At 42.9% G+C, this 23,901-nt stretch overlaps 1 protein-coding gene across 1 annotated transcript in view; it reads left to right on the top strand.

The window, feature by feature from the left end:
• The window catches only part of C4H8orf34 (chromosome 4 C8orf34 homolog), a 125,890-nt gene that overhangs the window by 14,946 nt on the left and 87,043 nt on the right, over positions 1–23,901 (top strand). The window contains exons 2-4 of the mRNA XM_066624407.1: positions 7,819–7,966; positions 8,392–8,523; positions 18,485–18,613. Of these exons, the coding sequence (XP_066480504.1) occupies positions 7,819–7,966; positions 8,392–8,523; positions 18,485–18,613 (409 nt within the window). The remainder of the gene's footprint in view (positions 1–7,818; positions 7,967–8,391; positions 8,524–18,484; positions 18,614–23,901) is intronic.

Genomic DNA, 23,901 nt, shown 5'->3' with positions numbered 1-23,901 from the left:
TCGAGTGACCTGACTGTATCCAGTGCAGGTTGAGAGGTGTCTGGAGGGCATCTTGGGGTAAGGGGATATTACCTTGTGTCGAGTCAGCCACCCCTATGAGGCTCCTTGGATCTGTACCAGAGATTTTGCTGGCACAAATCCAAGCAACCCATGTAAGGCTGCAGGGCACGGGAATGGTGGTTACGATATGGCATGGGTTGCTGCTGCTTATCTTACCTCTTTCTGGGTCTGATCTGCCTCCATTCTGCCCTCCCACCCCCTTTTCCCACCCCCTGCACCATCCTGCCCGGGCTGGCACAAACGTCTCCCTTTTGACTGGTGGTGGCAGGCCGGCACATGTTGTTGTGCCAGCCCAGGTGGCTCAGGAGTAGTTGCAAATGTGCTTTTTGGCCCATTCACAACATTCTTGGGCCAGTGCAAGGGGCCTGTGCTGGCCTAACAGAAAGTTAGGACTGGGCTCTAAGAGACCTTAGGCAAGCCACTCCCTATCAGTCTCAGTTACCCAGCTGCAACTGAATTCAGTGGAACCTATTTTTGAGTAAACATGCATAGGATTGTATCATTTCTTGCCCTACAAGATTATTGCAAAGAATTCCCTCAAGATAGTTCATGGAAGCACTTTACACTTACATTCAGAAAGTGCTGTGGAAATTATTATTAATATTCTTCAGATTATGGTAGACTAGAGCATTGTCTGCATTTAGTATGTTCCTTTGCAGTGGGATTGCATCTGGGTATCTGGAAAGTAATAAAGGAAATCATAAGTAGTACAGTGTTATACCACATTATACTTTAAAAAAAAATCATATTCTGAATCAAAGTTTGAACTCTGTTTCAAAATCCTAGAAGTACAGTGGCAACTTGGAGTTCTTTTAGAGGTATCCTCTTTGTAGGGAGGTGTGGATTTGGAGAGCTTATCTGTAGTTGACCCTTGGAAATAAATGACATTTCAGAAACACAGGATTAAAGTACTGAAACTGTCACATGGGTGAAATAATAAGATAACATAATTCAGAAACAAATTTGCAGAGTACTGCAATACTTTTAAAAGAAGTTGATAGTTGTTTCAGGTAAAAAGCCCACCACAAACATGTGAATGATAAAGATGAGAAAAATCAATGGAGTTGGAGTGTTGATGAGGATTAAGTATGAACTTAAGTAAAGAACTTACCAACAAATCTTTCCTGTGTTAATGAAAAGAAATACAGTGAAGCTGTGTGGTTGTTATTGATGGCGAGCAAAAAAATAACTCTGAACATTTTGTACGTAGTATCTGAAAACATCCAGTTAATCGTTTCATTTGTCAATGTTCTTTGTCTTGGGTGAAGAAAATTACATAATCATCTTTATAAAATGGTTAAATATAGCTTTTGAATCATTTCGAGGTGTACCATATGGAAAATAAAAAACTAACCTGAAACTGGTCCTATTGCCAGTTATGAAGAAAGATAGAACATGTTTTAATTAACTCAATAGTCTGATTGGTACACTTAGATATGAGCTAATTAGAGTTTTCTTGAAATTTGGTTTATAATTTTTTGGGGCCCCTCCCAGATGCCCTGACCCCCAGCTTACCCTGGAGCAGGCACCCCATGCCCAGTGTGGGGAGGTTTCCCTGCCCTTGAGGGGGGCAAAGAAGGTTGGCTCACCCCAACCAGACAGAGGAGGCTGGCCGGGCAAACAAGGAACACTGAAGGAAACAAGCCAGCAACAGGGAAAGCCTTTCTGCCCCACCTGGAGGAAGGGGAGGGGCCAAAGGGGACAGGCTTTCTCCATAAAATAAGGAAGCCAGGGATGAGAGGCAGTCAGTGTGAAACAGGGAGCTGTGAGATGAATGGTTCCTGCTCCTAGGCAAGGTTTGGCAACTCTGCTAGGGAGGAGGACAAGGGTGTTGGAACCCCTTCCCCTCCAGCCAATCTGAGGCCTCTCTGGGGGTGGAACAAGCCTGCTCCAGGCCCCTCCAGGGCAGGGACCCTACATAATTAATAGGCTGTTAAGTCATTTCATTTGTTTATTCAATGGCAATCATAGGACACCTTGAATACTGTCTTGAACTGAATAGCTGATGGTGCACTGTATGGGAAATTTAGATCAAAATAGATATATATTAAAAGCATGATGTTTAAAAGTGGCTAATTCTATGTTTGTTATTTTTTGTTAGAGCAGAAAAATAATTTAAGATCTGTGTATAACCCATAGAAATTCATCATTCAGTGATGGAAACATTTAAGAAAAAGTTTTCATGTATGAATGGAGGCAGTTGACACATTCAGTTGTGAATGAATAATTAACTGAAGAGTGATACATACATAAATTAGTCTTAAGAAGCAAATCCTATATATCGAATGAATAAATATATAGAGATGCACCCATATAATCAACTAGGTGACCAGTACTGGTCATAATTTCTGGCAACCTCCTGTTGCTAGCATTCCCAGCAGAAAATAGGAGAGGTCTTTCACTTCATGCTGGGTGGGAAAGACTTCACCCATCCCTGACATGCTGTAAGCCCTGGCCAGCATGCCAGGCATGTCTGGGAACCAGTTGCTTTAGCAGTCAGTGGTGATGTCACTGCCAAGTGCCAGCCTCAAAGGTAAAATGGACAGCAGCAGAGTTGCTGGCAAGATACCAGCTGCTGGCATTCCCCCTAACGAGAGACTGGGCTGGTACCTGCTGATAAAGGGACAGCAGGGAGGCCACAAGGGAAAGAGATGTGGAGTTGAAGAGACTAAGAGTGGACACAGGGAGAAGTGAGGCAACAAAGAATGAGGTGAAGGAGGAGACTGAGAGGGCGATGGAGAAGGAGAAGTTCAGTAAGGAGATGCAGAGAGACATGAGAGGAGAAATACAAATGGTGGAAGAAGCAGGTAAGGAAACCAAAGGCACAGAAGGGGGATCCAAAGGGAACAGAGCAGAGAGAGGAACAAGAGAGAGACAGGGCACAGTTTGAGAAGGCAAATGAGGAGAAGAGGACTGATAGTGGTGCTGGTAGTGGTGCTGAGTAAGTAGCACAGAGGCCCAGAAATGGGCAAGGCTAGTGTCTAGCTGGAAGGAGGGAGCAGAAGGCCACAGAACTCAAGGGGGCAGGGGCTTCCTAGAGGTCCAGCCATGGACTAGGGCAGGGGTGTCAAACATAAGGCCCGGGGGCCGGATATAGCCCCTGGAAGCTTTTTATCTGGCCCTCAGGCTCTCAGCTGCTAAGGTGTTACAGCTGAAATGGCAGCCCACATGAAAATTGGGCTTTCCCAAATCTTGAAATATGATCAAGATTTGCGTACTTTTTCTTTTGTCATTTGCAGTTAATGAGCTTTTATGTGAGAACAGGGTCTGATTTCTGACCATTAGCTGCTTAATGATGTCACTTTCTGCTTAATGACATCACTTCCGGCCCTCAGCTGGAGCCCTGAATGCTAACTTCGGCCCTCTGTATGAAACAAGTTTGACACCCTTGGACTAGGGCTTTCCAAATAGGCGGAGGGACAAATGCCACTGCCCCCACCCAGGGTGCTGCGCAAGTGCAGCATATTCCTCCCAACTTGGTGGCTCCCACAATATGAGACCCTTTGATAAGGCTTCAGAGGAAAGTGAACTGGGCACTACATTATCTATACTGGCCCTTGCTCCAGGGGTGATGCAAAACTTTTACCAAGGAGGACAGGACTGAGACAGGCCAAATGAGAGGACTGAGTGAAATAAAGAAATATATCAGGGATGAGGGAGTTACCCAGTTTTTAGTTAGGGGTGAGCAGCCCTGATTCATTTTGGTGACTGTCAGTCAAGCCTTGTAACCAGTCAAGCCTGCCTTTCAGACTTTAATTTTTGGCCCTGGTTGCTGTGTCTCACCACAACCCTTTTGAGACTGTATTGTCCTGATGGAGGGAGGAGGACCCCCATGGTTACATGTGTACAGAAAACTCAGAAGAAGGGTTTGTCTTACTTTGCACTCTACTTTGGAGACACTAAGAAGTAACAAAAATATTTGTTGCTATTTGTGAGCCCATCCAAAGGTTGACATGAAGTGAAAAATGAAGTAAATGACATGAAGTAAATTGTAAATTTTACTCGTCAAAGTAAAAATGACATGAAGTAAATTAACCAGGTGCTCCTCCAAATTCTCTGCATATGTCAGATAACTCAGGGAGGGATGGGAGTCATGATCACAAATAACGACTATTAAGCTGAGTCAAAATTTGTGACCTCCCCTCTAGAAATACATACTTCCCTAAATTCCCACATTCTCTTTTATTTATTTATTTGATTACATTTAATTACATTTAATTTAGTTAGTGAGTTACGTAGTTAGGGCCCAATCCTCACCCCTTATGTCAGTGCTTTCCAGCACTGGCATAGTGGTGCCAATGGGACATGTGCTGCATCCTGCAGTTGGGCGTCACTCACGGAGGCCTCCTCAAATTAAGGGAATGTTTGTTCCCTTACCTCAGAGCTGCATTGCCCTTTTGTCAGTGCTGGAAAGCACTGACATAAGGGGTCGGGATTGTGCCCTTAGTCAGTTAAAAGATTTTTATCCAGCCTTTCCTCTGCCGGAGCAGATGCCCAAGGGAGCTTACAATTTAGAGATTTAAAAAATGCAATTTATAAAAATAATGAATAAACTCAGGGGGAATGCTGGATCTCAACCCCGTACTCTGAGCAGCATAGAATGGGTGCAAGCCGCTCCGCTCTCCTCTGACATGTCACCTCCTGAGGTGACACAAGTCCGAGGAGACCCATTGGGGCTGCGGTGGCTTACCTGGGGGTAAGGGGAAGAGTTTTCCCTTACCTCTGGCTGAGCCATTTTGGTCCTCTATCTTGCACTGAATACAGTGCAGGTCTCCTAGTCAACCTCTTCCAACGCAAGATAGGATTGCACTGCACATAACTCTGCTTAGAGTTTGCTGTCGCACCAAGATTTTATAAATTACTTGAGGATGTAATTACTCTAGAATTTATTCTTGTGAAAATTCAGTAAGTTTTTAGTTTGCTTTAGTTTCATATACTGGTATTTAAAAGTTGAAACATCTGTAGTTATATGAATGTGTATCAGCTTTTCATATTAGTAAACCAATTTATTATTAAGCATTATTTATAAAGTGCCATAAGTGAGCATAGTACTATAAGTAAAAGATGGGTCTGTACCATGAAGAGTTTTCTGTCTAACAACCCAATCCTAACCTGCACAGGAACAGGCAGGCAGGTTTGCCTGCACTTAACTAGCACAGGGTTGGAAGTGACTTTGATGCAACTCAGAGCAAAGGGTATTTTTCCCCTTACCCTGAGCCACGCAATGGGGCTACTTGGATCTGTGCCAGCTAAATTGTTGGCGCAGATCCAAGCAGCCTGAAGTTAGACTGGGGTGCTTGGGAGGGAGGTTGCATCTGGCCTAAGTATCAGAGGCCAGTCCTGCTGCTCTTCCGGGCATACCCTGCCTTCCAGTCTGCCCACCCCCAGCCCCAGAACACCCCCCAAACACCTTCTCCTGGCATCCCCAAACCCCTGTGCCAATGGCCTGCTGGTGGCACGAACTTACCTTTACTGGGGCTTGCTCTGACACGGGGAGGCTGGCGCACATCCTTGCACCAACCTCCCAGACTCCTGCGGGAGTGCTTTATGGCACATTCCTGTGGGAATGTGCTTTATGGCACATTCGTGACACCCAGAAACCAGCAGAAGGGACTAATGCTGGTTTACGTGCATTTCTTGATTGCATTCTAAATTTAGATTGGGGAGAGAAGGAGAACAACAGAGATGGGGAGGATGAAAAGGGGAAGCATTGGAATTTGTAACTTTATAATGTATATAGAAATATAGACAATTTTTAGATATAGACTGGTAAGAACTGGCGTTGTTTCCAACCTGTGGTAGGAATAGTAAATTAATTGTCAGTTAGCCTTGAGATCAATACAGCAATCACATAGGTTCTTATTTGCTCCTTTGAGCACAATGAAGGTGGCAAAGATTAATGAACACCCTCCAGTTGCCATTTATCTTGGGCAAATACACACATACGATAAAAAATCCACAAAATCAGAAGTCCCACTTTCAATTTCTTGAGGTTCTTTTGCTATATATTAAACTGTCTCTCAAATTACCTTCTGTTCTATCAGCTGAGCTGCTGAATCCAATGTGACAGTTCCCACATGGGCAAAATTGTCTGCATAGCATATTGGCTGGATTCTGAAGCTCCATTTAATTCTGATTTGTATATAGAACTTAATTCTGATTTGTATACAGAACTTTGTATACATTTGTATATATGAGCAGGAACTACAGTTCACTGTTGGGGTATAGTTTCATTGGGGAGCATTTCATAAGAACAAGTAATCACAGAAGAATTGCAAAGTTTACCTGTATAACATTTTTCATATAAAAAATAGGATAAGCTTTCCATTAAACTTTTTCAAATGTTTCTTATTATTAACAGTATTAACAGTATTCTTATCAAAATATTGTGTAGTAATGTCTGCAAAACCCAGAGGATATATTTAGAGAGGGCGCAAAGGTTGGTAGTTGTGTGCATGCTTTACTTACAGAAGGTTCCAGATTCAATCTCTGAAATCTTCAACTGGCATCTTCTGAAATCCTGGAGAGCCACTGCCAATCAGTGTAGACCGGTGGCTCCCAAACTTTTCAGCACTGACCAACCTCGTCCTCTACAGTGGATTACAACATGATGCTCCTGGTGATGCTGGAATGCCTTAGGCCCCAGGAGGCCTCTTCCATGTTGTGCTGGGCCCATGAGCCACTCTTTTGGCTTCTGTGGCTTCAGAACATCCCACAAAAGCAACCTGAAGCAACTTTGGTTAAACCGGAAGTTGTGTCTGCAAACCAGAAGTCACTTTCGGTCACTTTTGTGAACCATTCTGAGGCCTGTGGAAGTTAATAGAGTGGGTTGTGTGCCCATGAAACCCAGAAGAGGCACCTGGGCATCCGGCCTACCACATACAACATAGCAACCCACTGCATGTGTCTGGGAAATGCTGGTGTAGACAGTACTGAGCCCAATAACCTAACTCAGTATAAAATAGCTTCTTGTGGGTGCTTCTCTTTTTTAAGCAGGGGGAGAGTAACTGGCCCTCCTCACCCCAGCAGTGTCTTTTCTAGTGGCTACCTGCTGGTGTTCTTTTGCATCTTTTTAGATTGTGAGCCCTATTGGGACAGGGAGCCATTAGTTATTTGATTTTTCTCTGTAAACCGCTTTGTGAACTTTTTGTTGAAAAGCGGTATATAAATATAAATATAAATAAACAAATAATTGTTACTAGATTTCTTAAGTAGGTAGTACTATACACATACACATTTTTCAAAGATTATTGTGAACAAGATAGAATTTAAAGTATTGAAAAACAAATATCTACTCTAATAGGCTTTGTTTAATGAACACCACAGGGGGCCCCCATATCCACAGGTCCTGTATCCATGGATTCAGTTATCTGAGATTGGGTCCTTGGCTTCCCCACGCTTGCCTCCAGAGGGTCCTCTTAGCTCGACAGTTTAAAAAATGCAACTTCTGGTTTCTCTGTGAAATTGGAAGTGATGTTTTTAATGCCTTATAAGGATTAAGAATGAGTGGGGAAGCCCTGGATGGTCTCCTAATGCCTTTCATGGAGAAACTGGAAGTTTTTTTAACTGTTGGGCTGAGAGGATCCTCCAGAAATGTGGGGAACTCTCAGCTCCAGAGGATGGGGGGAGGCGTTTGCCTGTTTTTGTGGTTTCACAGAACCCCCGTGGATACGGAGGCATGCTTGTATAACTTTCAATTTTCTTATCAATGCAAGTTAAAGTATATTGTTAAGACTTCTTTGATTTGATATTTTAAAGGAACTGATGACCAAGCTGATAACAGAGACACCTGACCATCCAATCCCATTTCTTATTGAACATCTCCAATCCAAACAGGGGAGTTGTGGCCAGCTTCAGAGGACGCTGTCTGGATCTGCTGCTCTCTGGGCAGAAAGTGAAAGTTCAGGTATGCAGAACAATAATTGTATATTGAAGAATTCTAAAATTATATTATTGTTACAGGTGGGGCTCCCTATCCATAGTTCCAGGGGACCCTCTACCCCCACTCGTGCCCATTAACATTATTTAAATGCTTAGCCTAGCAGAAAATAATTCTTTATCTTATAGTGTTGCTATAAGCATGCAAGCTTATAGCAATGAGCAGCCTGCCTCCCACAGCCTGAGCACTTGAAAAGACTAGATCGAGATTAACGGGTAACAGTTCACAAAAACACAAAGGAAAGAAAGTAGTGGTTAACATGGTTATCTTTCACGGTTAGACATGCATTTTCCTTAGCGTTCCATCCTGGTTTTTTGGTTTTTTTAATCAGGCTATATTTGCAGGTCAATGTCAAAATATATTATGCAAATCCAATCTTTTTTTTCTAACAGAAAACAAGGGAACAAGAAGGGATTTCAGAAGTTATGATAAACCCTGGCAGACAAATGCAAAGAAGCCTAAAAAATCAAAGAGTGACCTTGCTGTATCTAACATTTCTCCTCCCTCACCAGAGTCCAAATCATGTAAGTGTTAGTTGAATTAATTTCAAGTGAGCTTTTGAAAACATGTACTTTGTGGTTGAGCTGAAAGAAGAGCTAAGCAGGGACTGTTCTTTTAAGCTGAAAGGAATTAGTTTGAAAGACACTTGACTCAAATCTAAGGTATAACTTATAGATTACTACTCATTTTATTATGACTGAATATATATGCTAAGAATTTCATAAAAATGCATATAGTGAGAACTACTGTACTCTTATTGAAAAGCAGAATATAAATATTCTTATTAATAATAATAATAATAATAATAATAATAATAATAAAGTGCAAGAGGTCTTTTCTTGCACTTTGGCATTTTTGAGGATGTTCTATAATGTAGCAATTATGATTATAGTGCTCTGATTTCGTTCTCAAATAAGAATCATAGACAAAATATTGTAGAACTGCTAACTATATTTAACTGTATGTAAAAGCAGAAGTGCAGGATTGATCATCTACAGCAATGGTGCTAAGGAAATTATTCATTTACAGCCAAATTCTATCCAGTGCTAGCTTAGCGGGGTCTCACATCCCATGCTGTTTCCAGTACTTGAATTGAGCAGGCTGGAGATCTCTTTGGTGTCAGGGAACATTTGTTCCCTTGCCTCATGTTGAGCCCCAGCCTGCCCAATGGGCTACTTGGTTACACACAAGCAAAATCACAAGTCCGAGTAGCCCTGTGTAAGGGAAAAGGCTTGGGATGGGGAATAGGATATGGCAGAGGCTTCTTCCACAGCTCCCACCCCCTCCTGGGCCTAATCTGCCAGGTCTTCCCCATCCTGTTACACCCCCCTTCCTGCTCTCCCCACACCCCTGCATAGCTTGTCACAGAACTTACCCACACTGGTGGCTGTTAGTTGCAATTCAGCTTTCCCACTCTGCACTCCTTACTTGCTCTGTGCCGCAAACATACTTTATGGCACGTTTGTGACATCCTACACCAGCAAGCAGAATTGCACTATCCTGAGTACTAGCTACTAATCATCTGTGAGTGTTCCTTTTGTTGGAAGTGGGAAAAGTAGAACATCACTAAAGGAGGCAATATAGCTAGTGAGCTAGCCAGATGCGAGTTACCCTCTCTTTGTAAGGCTCTAGTAAAGCTCTCTTTGCATTGTTAATCTCAGGCTATCCTTTCTTTTCCCAGAATTCCTGTCAAACCTCAAGCAAGCTCAGAGATAAGCCATGAGATCTAGGTATGGCTGGGGATCTAGTTCTGACATAGGGTCCAGATGAGCCATGGCATATTACATGATTGAGGACTGGCCAATTGTCAGATTCTGAAGCAGGCAAATAAGGATACACATAGCCAAAGACAGAGGATGTGGTCCAGGGGAGAATGATGGACAACTTCTGGAGCAGCCTCAAGTTTTATGTGGGTTTCAGTCAAGGATTCAGGCACAATGGATTGTATCCCAAAGAGTGCATGTGGAAATAAGATGCCATTTTGCGCGGTTCTAGTCGTGTGCAAAACAAATTGCACAGCACTGAAATAATGACAGTTTTATATGCAGTTTGTTGTGCAACACTGTCAAATGCAAAGTCAAGGGAAGATTCCATTTGAATTTCTTTGTACAAAAATCTCATGTTATTATGTCCACCCAGCAACTTAAAACTAAACTGATAGTTCCATTTTGGATGTATCTACACTATAAATCTGTGGTTCCCAAACTTCACTTCAGTGCCTCTTGGTGCTGTAGCAAACTGAGGAACATCTGGGGTCTGTGAAAAAAAATTCTGACAACACAAAGGGTACCATGAACAAAGAAACCCTGGGAGCCTGTGCTGTAAACTCAAAGAAGATGAATGGCTTCCTCTGCTAGACAACTAGAAATTATAATCCAGTAAGGGAAGGAGAAATTGGTTGCAAAATTCTCCATTGTATTGCATAAACTCTTGGTCAGGAGTTCCCAATGCAGGTATTTGATCAGCAACCTGTTATGAGTAGGATGACACTCCCTCTTTAGGAGCAGGTCCTCAGTGGGGGTGTTCCTGGACTCATCCCTACTCCTGGATGCCCAGGTGACAGTGCTGGCCAAGAGTGTCTTTGTTCACCTTCAGTTGTTGCACCAGCTTCATTCTCACCTGAATTGTTCAGTCTGTACATTGGTGACATTGAGGCTGAATTACTGTAATAATTCTGGAGCAGCCCTAAATGGGGCTGCCTTTGTTAAAAAACTGTAATTAGTGTAAAACGTAGCAGCCCATGTAGTGATGCAACAAAGCAGTCTGACTCTTGACTGCTTCTGCAGACCATCTGGCGGGGGAGGCTTTCTGTGTGTGCCACCAATCTCTGGCACACAGACTTGGCTAGTGATAATGAGAGGAAGGTCCTTCTCCATAGCAGCACTATAACTGTGGAAGTCCCTCCTTATTGAATTAAGAGCTGAAGCTGCCTTTGAACATAAGAACAGCCCCACTGGATCAGGCCATAGGCCCATCTAGTCCAGCTTCCTGTATCTTACAGCAGCCCAACAAATGCCCCAGGGAGCACACCAGAAAACAAGAGACCTGCATCCTGGTGCCCTCCCCTGCATCTGGCATTCTGACATAGCCCATTTCTAAAATCAGAAGGTTGCACATACGCATCATGGCTTGTAACCCGTAATGGATTTTTCCTCCAGAAACTGGTCCAATCCCCTTTTAAAGGCATCCAGGCCAGATGCCATCACCACATCCTATGGCAAGGAGTTCCGCAGACCAACCACACACTGAGTAAAGAAACGTTTTCTTTTGTCTGTCCTAACTCTCCCAACACTCAATTTTAGTGGATGTTCCCTGGTTCTGGTGTTACGTGAGGGTGTAAAGAGCATCTCTCTATCCACTTTATCCTTCCCATGCAGAATTTTGTATGTCTCCCCCCTCAGGCATCTCTTTTTTAGGCTGAAGAGGCCCAAACGCCGTAGCCTTTCCTCATAAGGAAGGTGCCCCAGCCCAGTAATCATATGTCCTTTTTGAGATGTGGCGACCAGAATTGGACGCAATACTCCAGGTGTGGTCTTACCATAGATTTGTACAACGGCATTATAATATTAGCTGTTTTGTTCTCAATACCTTTTCTAATGATCCCAAGCACAGAATTGGCCTTCTTAACTGCCGCCGCACATTGGGTCGACACTTTCATCGACCTGTCCACCACCATCCCAAGATCTCTCTCCTGATCTGTCATAGACAGCTCAGAACCCATTAGCCTATATGTGAAGTTTTGATTTTTTGCCCCAATGTGCATGACTTTACACTTACTGACATTGAAGCGCATCTGCCATTTTGCTGCCCATTTTGCCAGTCTGGAGAGATCCTTCTGGAGCTCCTCACAATCACTTCTTGTCTTCACCACTCGGAAAAGCTTGGTGTCGTCTGCAAACTTCGCCACCTCACTGCTCAAACCTGTCTCCAGGTCATTTATGAAGAGGTTGAAAAGCACCGGTCCCAGGACAGATCCTTGGGGCACACTGCTTTTCACCTCTCTCCATTGTGAAAACTGCCCATTGACACCCACTCTCTGTTTCCCGGTCTTCAACCAGTTCTCAATCCATGAGAGGACCTGCCCTCTAATTCCCTGACTATGGAGTTTTTTCAGTAGCCTTTGGTGAGAGACCATGTCAAACGCCTTCTGCAAGTTCAGATATATAATGTCCATGGGTTCTCCTGCCCACATGCCTGTTGACCTTTTCAAAGAATTCTATAAGGTTCATGAGGCAAGACTTACCCTTACAGAAGCCATGCTGATTCTCTCTCAGCAAGGCCTGTTCGTCTATGTGTTTTGAGATTCTGTCTTTGATGAGGCATTCCACCATCTTACCCAGTATGGATGTTAGGCTCACCGGCCTATAGTTTCCCTGGTCCCCCCTCCTTTCCTTTTTAAAAATCAGTGTGACATTTGCTATCCTCCAATCCTCTGGCACCATGGCTGTTTTAAGGGACAAGTTGCATATTTTAGTCAAGAGATCAGCAACTTCATTCTTCAATTGCTTAATAACTCTTGGGTGGATGCCATCAGGGCCTGGTGACTTATTGATCTTTAATTTATCAACGAGGTCTGAAACATCTTCTCTTTTAACCTCTATCTGAGTTAATTCCTTGGTCAGGAGGGGCCGTTCGGGCAGCGGTATCTACCCAAGGTCTTCTGCCTTGAAGACAGATGCAAAGAACTCATTCAATTTCTCTGCCATCTCTAAGTCTCCTTTTATCTCCCCTTTCCCTCCCTCACCATCCAGAGGGCCAACCGCTTCTCTGGCGGGTTTCCTGCTTCTAACATATTTGAAAAAGCTTTTATTCCCCTTAATGTTGCTGGCCATGTGTTCCTCATCTGTTCCTCATCCTCGTCTCTTGGCATCCTGTATCACCTTCTTACATTTCTTCTGCCACAGTTTATGTTCCTTTTTATTCTCCTCATTAGGGCAAGACTTCCATTTACGGAAGGAAGCTTCCTTGTCCTTTACAACCTCTCTAACTTGGCTCATTAGCCATGTGGGCACCCTCCTGGACTTAGTGGAGCCCTTCTTCCTTTGGGATATACACCTCTGCTGGGCCTCTTTTACTGTTGTTTTAAGCAGCCTCCATGCACTCTGGAGAGATTGGTCTCTTTTTACCTTCCCTTTCAACCTTCTTCTAACCAGCCTCCTCATTTGAGGGAAGTCCGCCTGTCGGAAGTCAAGTGTTTTTGTGAGAGATTTACCCGGTATTCTTCTCTCGACATGCATGTCGAAATGGATCGCAGCATGTTCACTGTTCCCCAATGGCTCAGTAACTTTAACATCTCTAATCAGGTCCTGAGTACCGCACAATATTAAATCCAGAGTCACTTTGAGCAGGTCTTTATACCATTTTTGTTTCAAATTGTGTTTGTGCCTTGATTATTATTGTTTGGTCTGCTTGTTAGATTTCTGCTTGTGCTTTGATTTCTTGGAGTGCTTCTCTCAATGTTTTATTGCCAAGTTTTTTTAGTATTGATTGTATTTTATACTGATTTGTTTGTATTATGTTTTTATTGATTAAGTATTGAGGATGTCAATAAGGAGAATGGTGGGATATAAATATTTTAAAATAAATAAACCACAGTTACTGGGATTCTTTCTGTGAGAGACAAGAAATAAAGCAGTTTATTTCTATAATGTAAATGTCATCTTAATAATAACCACATGCACATTTGACAAATGTTTTTATGCATGTTTTGTCTTGTGATGTGCCTGTTTTGAAATGAATTTTGTAGAACCAAGCAAATGCCACTGCTTTTGACAAAGTGCAATGCAGACACACCCTTGTTACTCTAGTGATCAACTCCGTCTACAATGAAACTTGTATTGTTCATTTGTTTTTCTGAAATGCATCTGATTTGCACTTATGTACACACAAAGTAGGTAATCATTTAACAATCTGTGTCTGCCACTCCCTGTAAGCCCCTCTGCTGGATATCTGGACATTTGCTTGGTTGCAGTTCATCTGAGAGGACAGCATGTTTAGCATCTTTACTGCTAATTTGCTTACTTTATGCATCTTTTGATTCTGCTGTATAATTCAGATGTGCTCATTTGGTGGTTTTACAACAAAGGCAGATAACGCACAGCATTTGGGGGAATAATAGGAGCTAAAGACCATTTAAAGCTATATTCACATAGAGGAAAAACAAAGAGTGTGTATGTTATACAAGTGAACTCATTGCCTAATCTGAAGGCATACTTACAATGCTGGAACTAGCACTGCAGTGGTGTAGAGCACTTTATGGTGGTTGCAAAAACAAACTGCCATCGGAAGTAACTCAGTGTGGAAGGCGGGAAGTGGGAGAAATGGGGGGTGGATCAAGGGTTGAAGGGGGCAGTATTGGAGACAGTGATGCCACTGATATATCCCGCTACGTGGCCTCGATCTGCCTTACTGGGTCTACTTGGACTTGCACTAGTGAAATTGCCTGCATAGGTCCAAGTAAACCAGTTCTGGTGCTGGAGGCCTACAAATGTTTCTTTACCTATAGAAGACTTTTGGGATAGCCATCCCTGCAGGATGTAGCATGCACTTCAGCAGCACAGCTGCATTGGGGAGGAAGGATAGGATCGGGCTCTCATGGTATGAAATATTTATTTATTCATACATACGTACCCTGTCTTTCCCATGCCGAAGCAAATGCCCAAGGTGGCTTACAGAGCTTTGTAATCAAGTGCAAAATGTCACAACAAGTAAAAAACATCAAATAAGGCATTAAAGCATTAATTTTAATATCGTATGGTGAAAGACAATATCAAAACAGAGCAAAAAAATAAGGCATTAAAGTGTTAATTTTAACATTGTATGGTGAAAGACAATATCAAAACAGAGCAGAAAAATTTTAAGGGAAAAAAGAAAAGAAGTCAGTGAGCCAATGGGGAACTGATGAGTCCAGGAAGGTAGTCAAGTCACCACAGTATATCAGAGATACAGAGGGCAAGAATCCACTCAGCAGCTAAATGCCTGACGAAACAGGAATGTTTTGAGGCTTCACCGAAAAGCCATGAGAGAGGGAGTTGTTTTCAGTTCCTCTGAGAGGGCATTCCATAGTTGTGGTGCCACCATAGTTGTGGTGCCCCTGAGCCACCACCCTTCTCACTTGGGACAAAGGTGGCACTTATAGAAGAACCCCTTCAGCTGAGCTAAGAGAGCAGAAACGGCTAGAGCAGGGGTGCCCAAACCACGGCCCTGGGGCCACTCGCGGCCCTTGAGGCCTCTCAATGCGGCCCTCAGGGAGTCCCCAGTCTCCAATGAGTCTCTGGCCCTCCGGAGATTTGTTGGAGCCCGCACTGGCCTGACGCAACTGCTCTCAGCGAGAGGGCGACTGTTTGACCTCTTGCGTGAGCTGTGGGATGAGGGCTCCCTCCACTGCTTGTTGTCTGTGATTGTCTGTCTTGTCTGTGATGCAGTAGCAGCAGCAAAGGAAAGGCCAGCCTTGCTTTGTGCAAGGCCTTTTATAGGCCTTGAGCTATTGCAAGACCTTCATTCATTCATATAAGTTCATCTTTAATATATTCATTTATGTAAACATATGTAAATTTATTCAAATTTAAAATGTAAATTAATTCATTTTTCCCTGACACAGTGTCAGAGAGATGATGTGGCCCTCCTGCTAAAAACTTTGGACACCCCTGAGCTAGAGTAACTAATTACTGCACCGTAGTTACCTGCTTTGAATACTGAACATTATCCATCTCTGGAAGAAGAGATAATGCTAATTCAGGCAATATGATTGGAGATTTAATAAGCTGCCATACTAACTTTAATAAATGACTGAATGTAAAGTAAGTCAAGGTCAATAGTATTAGTAAGGAATTATTTTATATCTTCCATTAAGAAATTACTCCAGTGTTACAGTGATAAGCAGTTAAACTCATGCCCCTTCTATTGAGGTGAATGTCAAGAATAAATGTGAAACTTGTGAATAGAGGCATATATCTAAAACTCCGGATGAAGTTTTCAAAAGCTACCATAGATACTTGCCTATAAAGTGAGAGCTTTCTGCCAATTTCAGTAAAGCAAGGAGACAATCTAAGGTTTATTTATTAATCAGAACTGAGAAGCATGAACTGAGGAGCAGAACTGAGAAGAATGTAGAACTTTATCACTAAGTTCTCTCCTCCTTCTCTCCAGGCTATTCCATTACACAGAAGGGCGGAATGGCACACAGTACTGCATAAGCACCTTGTTAAGCTCTTCAAAAACAGTGGTGAGGCTCAGATTCTTTTTCCCCTTTCAATCAGTCTACAGGGCAATTAGTCTCCAGGGCAACCAGGCTCCAGGGCAAGCTGTAGCCAAAGTTAGCATTTTTACTTCTGAGAAAAAAGTAAGCAAGGGCTCAACACTTCCATTTAAATCAGGGATGCTCAATAGGTGGATCGTGATCTACCGGTAGATCGCGAGGCAAAATGAGTAGATCGCGGAGTGCCTACCCCCACCCCTTCAGGTGCCTCTGGGAGGAAATGCCGGGAGTAAGGCCCATTGTACTCAATGGGGCTTACTCCCAGGTAAGTGTGGCTAGGATTGCAGCCTCATCCTAGGCACGTCTACTCAGGAGTAAGTCCTGTTATACTCAGTGGGGCTCAAGGTACACCAACATACATTGTACACATAAATGTTATATGTTATGATGGCGCGAACACTGTAAAAAAAACTCTGGTAGATCTCCGGGCCTTGCTGGGTTTCAAAGTAGCTCTCGAGCCAAAAAAGTGCGAGCACCCCTGATTTAAATCAAGCACACCTCATTGTCTTTGACAGGATCACACCTGACCCTTCTGCATTCTCATTCCATTTTGCAAATGTTTGGCAGAGGTCTGGTTTTTCAAACACCAGGATGTAATCCTCATTTGCATCTGAAACAAAGTCTGAGGCTAGAATTCAGCCCACCTTTATGTAAGAATAACACCAATGGAAAGCAATTGGTCTACTTCTGAGTAAATTGCAACTATGTGTAGCTGCACTAGCTCACACTCATTCCTTATTGCTTGTCTCTCAGCTGTGAATTGAATTGTACACTCCCAGTTATGTGTTACATGTAGAGCCTCTGGCTTAACGCACCAGGCACCTTAAAGAAGGATTTGATTTAATGGTTCTACTGGTATGTTTTTTTTTACATTTCATTTACTTTGATAGTGTTTACAAAAAGGTTCTGAAGAATAGAATTTAAGAAGTTAATGAATAAAAATATAACTTATGATCTTTTATTATCTTTTAAATAAATTAGAAACTGTACAGTTCTTAGGTAACAATTACTGGCTGTATTATTTACTACCAATTATTTTTCAGGATCTGGCTTTCGGTAAAATCAGACACCCCCAAAGTTTAATCCCCTTACTTATCCAAGGATTAGAGTAAATTATGTGATTTTTGGCTCAAAATCTGCCCTCAATTTATCTGTGAGATCGACTTGTGCTCTGGTGTGGTAGATTCTTCTGTTAATTCTGGTGGCAAGCTGCAGTTGCACTGTTCTTTACCTAGTAACCACAGTAATATGAGAACCCCCAGACTGTGCAGCCATATTGTTGCTCCTCTCCATCCCACGGTTAACCCAGTTTTTTAGTCTGTGTGTTTTTATGCTATCTAAGCTCCATAGGAAAGAGTTGGTCTGTGATTAGAAAGACAAAGTGATCCTCAGTAGTAGACAGTTGGAGGTGATGCATCTTGAAACTGCAAGCAAAGTTCAACATTGCACTGAAGGTCTGTGTTACTCATACACCCCTGCTGTTCTAGGATGGGGTCATAGCTCAGAGACAGAGCCCATACTTTGCACACAGAAGACTCCTGTTCCAGCCTCTAGTTAGGACTAAGAAAGACCATGTCTGAAAACCCATTGCCAGTCAATGTGAGCAATGCTGCACGAGACAAATCAATAAGGAATAAGACAGATTTTTTCCTATGCTATTAGAATGACAGAGTTAATATAACTATGAGGGTCAGGGAGGAGTTACGTGCTTCTCTTGCCAATTCAGTCCATTGCATAAGAATGACATTATGCATCTGATGAAGAATGCTGTCCTTAAAATACACAAGTCCCTTATTTGTTCTCTGAACTGTTCTGTAGTGATGGCTTTTGTTCAGTATTCTTTGCTGTCATATACCAATCTTTCAAATCTCTTAGGCAGTATCTTGGTAACCCTCTTTGCATGCTTTAAGTTTCCTAGCAACTTAAATTAACTTCTGCTCTCTTAATTATCTCAATTCAAACAAGTTGTATAGACTTGTGTGTTGATATATCAATAGAGAAAACAAATTCACACACAGGTTTGTAATCTAGAGACAAAGTCTTGAGTTTGATTTTTGAATTTTCGAATACATATTTAATTATCAATTTGTATCCAGCAAAATAGGAATAAGAGGGAATTCAGTAGTATCAGGAGTGTTCATATTGTATAGTATCAAGAGGAGTGCCTTTTGTATTGTTATATAGATTTTTATAACATAAAGCAAAAAATTGTGCTTTGTTTTGCTTAGTGCCAAGATCGGCAGAACACCCCAAATGGGACTGGAGAAAAAAATCAGAGCATCATGATTTTGATGAATTAAATCATATTGTTCAAGAAAGTAAGAAGCTGGGCAAAGCCCTGGAGAGTCTTTCTCGAAGTAAGTTGATTAATACAGAATGTTGGCTGCATGTCAGAAATATACTGGAAGGGCATGAGACTTCTTTTCTTTAAGAAGAACCCAAATCTGGAACAACTGTACTGAAGGTAGTGTTCCTATGATCCTAAGGTCAGTGAAACTAAAAACTCATTTAAAATATACTTCATAGTGTTTGTGGCAGAATTAGGCCTGAAAAATATTGTTGCTGAATTCAGTCAATAATTTTCAATGATAATGCTTTTTTATGCTTTTGTTTTTTCCTTTTGGTAGAAACAATAATGCAGCACACTAAGAGCTTTGCAAGAACTAGGATGTAGACTGCTTCAGGAAACAAAGGAATGCCTCGTAATTTAATCATAAAATGTACATTTTTTACTATTATTGTATCCACCTGAGTTTCTCTATGTGGGGTCGCCCTTGAAGACAGTTTGGGAACTGCAGCAGAATGCGGCAGCCTGTGTGCTTGCTAGAGGAATTTGATTTGACTTTGTTGGGTCACTACTGCTGTGGTTGCACTGACTGCACATTCATTTCCAGGCCCAATTCAAGGTGCTGATCTTGACCCTTAAAGCCCTATATGGCTTGGGGCCAGGTTCGCCTACTTCTGTACAATCCAGCCCGTCCCCTCATGTCATCGGAGAAGGCCGTTTTACAAGTGCACCTGCCCCTATGGAAGCGGGAGGGGCAGCGGCAAAGAATAGGACCTTCTTAGTAGTGGCACCAAAGTTATGGAATTCCCTTCCTCTTAGCTTACGAACTGTTCCCTCCATAGAGGCTTTCTGGTGGGGCTAAAGACATGGTTATTTAGATCAGCCTGCTGAATCCACGTCACTTTTAATTTTGAATATTGTGGGGTTTTTTTTATGTGGGGTAGATACTGTGGGTCTTGCCTTTGTTTACTGTTGCTGCTGGCTCATTAGTTTTTTCTTGGTTGAATGTGATACTTTTAATGCTGCCTTGTTGAGTAGTATTAACTTTAAACTTTTAATGTTTATAGTTGTTTTTTTTTACTGTGACTTATTTTTACTGTGTTCTTTTACTGTGTTCTTATTGTGACTTTATGGTTTTTACTGAGATTTTATATTGTAAACCACCTTGAATGCCCTTAGGGAGATAAAGCAGAGTAGAAATTCAGTAAGTAAATAAATAAAATCAGTCTTTTCCTATTGTATAAATTTCAGGAAAATGACTTATCGTGGCTCCTGGGGCTGCTCACTCCTCCAGCCTTCTGTGTCTCCAGGTTCAGCCCCTTTGACACCCTCAACAGCCAGCAACCTCAGGGCAGCCCATTCCATCTGGCAATTTAGACACTGCCATACTAGCATGTATATACCTCTGAAAGACAAATTCTTTTTTTAAAATATAATCCAATACATTGTTAAGGTAAAATTATCTAAGGCCACAATCCTAACCAATTTTCGAGCATTGACATAAGGGCAATGCAACTCTGAGGTAAGGGAACAAACATTGCCTTACTTTGAGGAGGTTTCCATGACTGCCACTCAACTGCAGGATGCAGCACATGCCCCACTGGCATAGCTATGCCAGTGCTGGAAAGTTGGTTAGGATTGTGCCCTGAAAAAAGTGAAGTTTGCAGCAGTTGCTAAGTGATATTGCTTTTATTGAAATCCATTCTGTTAATTTCATCAATTATATAAATGACATCTTGATCCAAAGCACATGTGTTTTGAAATATATCCTTTTACCTATATAGGAATCTACTCTCAGGTGAGTGTGCTTTGAATCACAGTTTGAAAGGCGAACCCATGAACCATAATTGTTAAGTGTTCCAGAGCGACATGACATTGAGGATACAGCCATCTTGAAATGTCTTCCATTTAATATTTGTCTTGCCTGTATGTCTGTCTTGGAATAAGTATTACGCAGGGAGCTGGTCATGCTCCATCTGGTCTAAAAAGTAACTGAATATTGCTACCTTGCATAAGACCAGTCTGAAGTCTTACCAGGTGGCCTATTTTGTACAGCAGGGGTCTCCAAACCCCGGCCCGGGGGCCAGATGCGGCCCACGGCGAGCCTCTATCCCAACCCGCGGCCAGCCTCTTGAACCCTGAAAGCCTCTGGCCCACTTGACCGAACATGACTGGAACTGTGTTCTGGTTGCGCCTGGAGGGTTGCGTCTGGTCTGAGAGGCCAGAGAGGTTGAATGAATGAGCTCATTCATTCATTTATTCACTCATTTAAGTTCCATCTCTGATTTAGTTACATATATTTTATATTTAAATTTTTTTTCTGGCCTTTAACACTGTGCCAGATATTTGATGCGGCCCTCTGGCCAAAAGGTTTGGAGACCCCTGTTATACAGTGATGTAGATCTGTTCTGAAATGTGTACCAGAGAACTGGCTCTTTATTGGTTTGTGTTGGATTAAGAAAGATGCAGCAAAGTATCTGAACTTTGCTGCAAAAGGTAGTTCATAGGTGCTACTTTCCATTTTTGTAATATTTTATTTTTTCACATTGTTGTATTGCTCGGTGGTATGTTTCTGTAATAGCCATTGGATCCTTGCAGCTGTGCTTCCTACCAATTTTATATTAATATTAATTGCTTCCTACCAATGTAATATTAATAGCAAGTGACATGGGAGATAACGTATATGTAAATACACACACAAGGGGTATGCATGCATTCCTACATTTTAGTTAATTTGAATCATGGATGCCACTGAAAAACATGTGTTGGCCTGTTATAAGAAAAATCTACAATCTAAGGTGAGGTGAAGCTTTGTTTAGGACCAACCAAAACCAATAAAGTAAAAAAAAAAAAGAGCTTTTGAATAATTTGTCGCCAGCCAATGGTCAGCAAAAGGGTAGGGGAATGGGAAAAGGAGGCCATGTTGGATTAGCCCCAGCAGCTTGAAGCTTGTTCATGTTGGTCCCTTTCAGTTAAAACACAATTGCGCTTATATCGCTAGGATAGAGGAATTATGTTATTTATATGCAGGATGAGCAGATTCTTCCTTTTCTTTAGCAAAATATTGTTTTTGGACCATACTTGTACAGGGGTTCCGTCTTAGCCAGTAGAGAGTGAAGATTAGTCCTCTGATCCTACATATTTGCTTCACTATATCTTCCAGCAATACCATTTCAATACAGTGGATAGCTTACATTATATGGTTGATCTCCTTTGAAACTAGGAGAGACTGCATTAGAGTGTAGAATAAACCAACCCTGAACCAAATGATACAAAAGTAATATTTTATCACCCAGTGCTGGATAAATGCGGCTATTTTACTCACTTGAGCCTAAGCCATTCTGATAAAGAGAATTGATACCCTCTCTAGAGACTAAAAATTTTATTCAGCAAATAGAACCATGGGATCTTTTTGTAAGTCCATCTGCTGGCTATTTAGAAAAATGCATTGACGTGTATCCCTTGCAAGTCCAGTAGATTTCTTTGTAGGTGTGGGGGCTTACCTCATGCACAGCCTCTCTTCCTCACTGCATTTTCAGAAATATAGGGGTGTTAAGATTAGCTCTGCAGACGCGTGTGGCCTCTGGGAACCAAGTGCCTCTGGGAACTAAGTGCCAGGTAAGGCACAAGAGTTTAGCATCTGGGCGAGGAGAAGGCAAGGAGACCTCTGAGTTTTGGAGAAGGAGAGGAGGAGGAGCAGGAGGAGGAGGTAAGTGTACTCATTCTAACGCTTTGTCTTTCTAACTCCCTGTCTTCTAACCTTAACCTTACCTTTAAAGCAACCTTAAATCAAAATTGAAAGTTAGCACCTAAGGGAGGTACATAGGGCTACTCTGAGCAGGAGCAGAGTCCTACTCGTGAGTAAGAGCAGCGTCCTACTCATGAGTAAGTACCCAAGGGTCAGGCATTTAAATCAAAATTGAAAGTTAGCTGCACCTAAGGTAGCACTTAATCGAAGGAAGGGAGGAGGATAAAGTGAAAAGCAGGTTTTCTACTTGTTTAAATTAAACCTATACTTAACCCAGGTTAAACCTAATCTAAGTTAGAACATAACCTAAACAGGTCAGTAAATTGGGACACAGGATCTAGAGAGCAATAAATAATTAAACAAACCCAAATAAAAACTAGCTTGAGGTTACAAAAACAGTCCAGCCTAAGAGAACAGAACTAGGAGGGAAAGGACCTAGGAAGGGCCAATTCCCAACCCATTAAGAGCCCCATTAGGCTAATCCAAGCAGTCCATTCAGGAGCCTGCAGAGTAGGTCACGCCCATCAGCAGCCATTTGCCTTCCTGAGCTTTTGTAAACTCACCTGGGAAGGCCAGCCCCCCTTTCAATCAGGAAGGAAGGAGGGGGGAGGAGCCAGCCAGGAGTATAAAGCTAGGCAGGCCATCGCGTGAGGCTCTCTGCAGACGCGTGTGGCCTCTGGGAACCAAGTGCCAGGTAAGGCACAAGAGTTTAGCATCTGGGCGAGTTCAGCAGCAGGGCGAGGAGGCCTGGGCCCCATACACTGCCCTTCCTCTTCCCTAGAGAAAAGGGCTGCTATCCAGTGTACGGTTTTTAAAAGGACCCCTAAATAAAACAACAACAACAACAACAACAACAAAAAAGCTATGCAGTCAGACAGCCAGCAGCAGGGTGGGGGCTATCCAGTGTTCTGCATCGAGTGCCACATGTATGACTATATGCCTCTGGGGCATAAGTCATGGGTGTGTCCTCGGTGCAAGGAGCTCCAGGCTCTCAGGGAACGCGTCCGCTCCCTTGAAGCCTTGGTGGCCGACCTGGAGAAGCGCAGGCAGCCAGAGGAGGACCGTGGGGAGACTTCTGGGGACGATCAGGCTTCGTCCCAACCTCAGGCGTGCAGCTCCTCGGCTGCCCGGGTGGGAAGTCTCGGGACTGGAGGACGTCATCCTGGAGAGGAGGGAAACAATCCCCTAGGGGGGATCCCTTCTCCAGGGGATGGGCCCGTATCCGAGCGCACTCGGGATACTCCTCGGCGGGAGGGGGGTCGTGGGCTTCTTGTAGTGGGGGATTCAATTATTAGAAACATAGAGAGGGGGGTTTGCGACGGATGTGAGGACCGCATGGTGACTTGCCTGCCTGGTGCGAAGGTTGCGGACATCACTTCTCGTCTAGACAGGCTAGTAGACAGTGCTGGGGGAGAGGTAGCGGCTGTGGTGCATGTCGGCACCAACGACGTGGGCAAGTGTAGCTGGGAGGTCCTGGAGGCCAAATTTAGGCTTTTAGGCAGGAAGCTGAAAGCCAGGACCTCAAAGGTAGCGTTCTCTGAAGTGCTACCTGTTCCACGCGCAGGACCAGCTAGGCAGGCGGAGATCAGGGGTCTCAATGCGTGGATGAG

This window comes from Tiliqua scincoides, chromosome 4 (genome assembly GCF_035046505.1).
Source record: "Tiliqua scincoides isolate rTilSci1 chromosome 4, rTilSci1.hap2, whole genome shotgun sequence".
Classification (NCBI taxonomy): domain Eukaryota; kingdom Metazoa; phylum Chordata; class Lepidosauria; order Squamata; family Scincidae; genus Tiliqua; species Tiliqua scincoides.
Note: the sequence above shows the minus strand (reverse complement) of the source record. Positions and strands in the feature narration are given on the sequence as shown.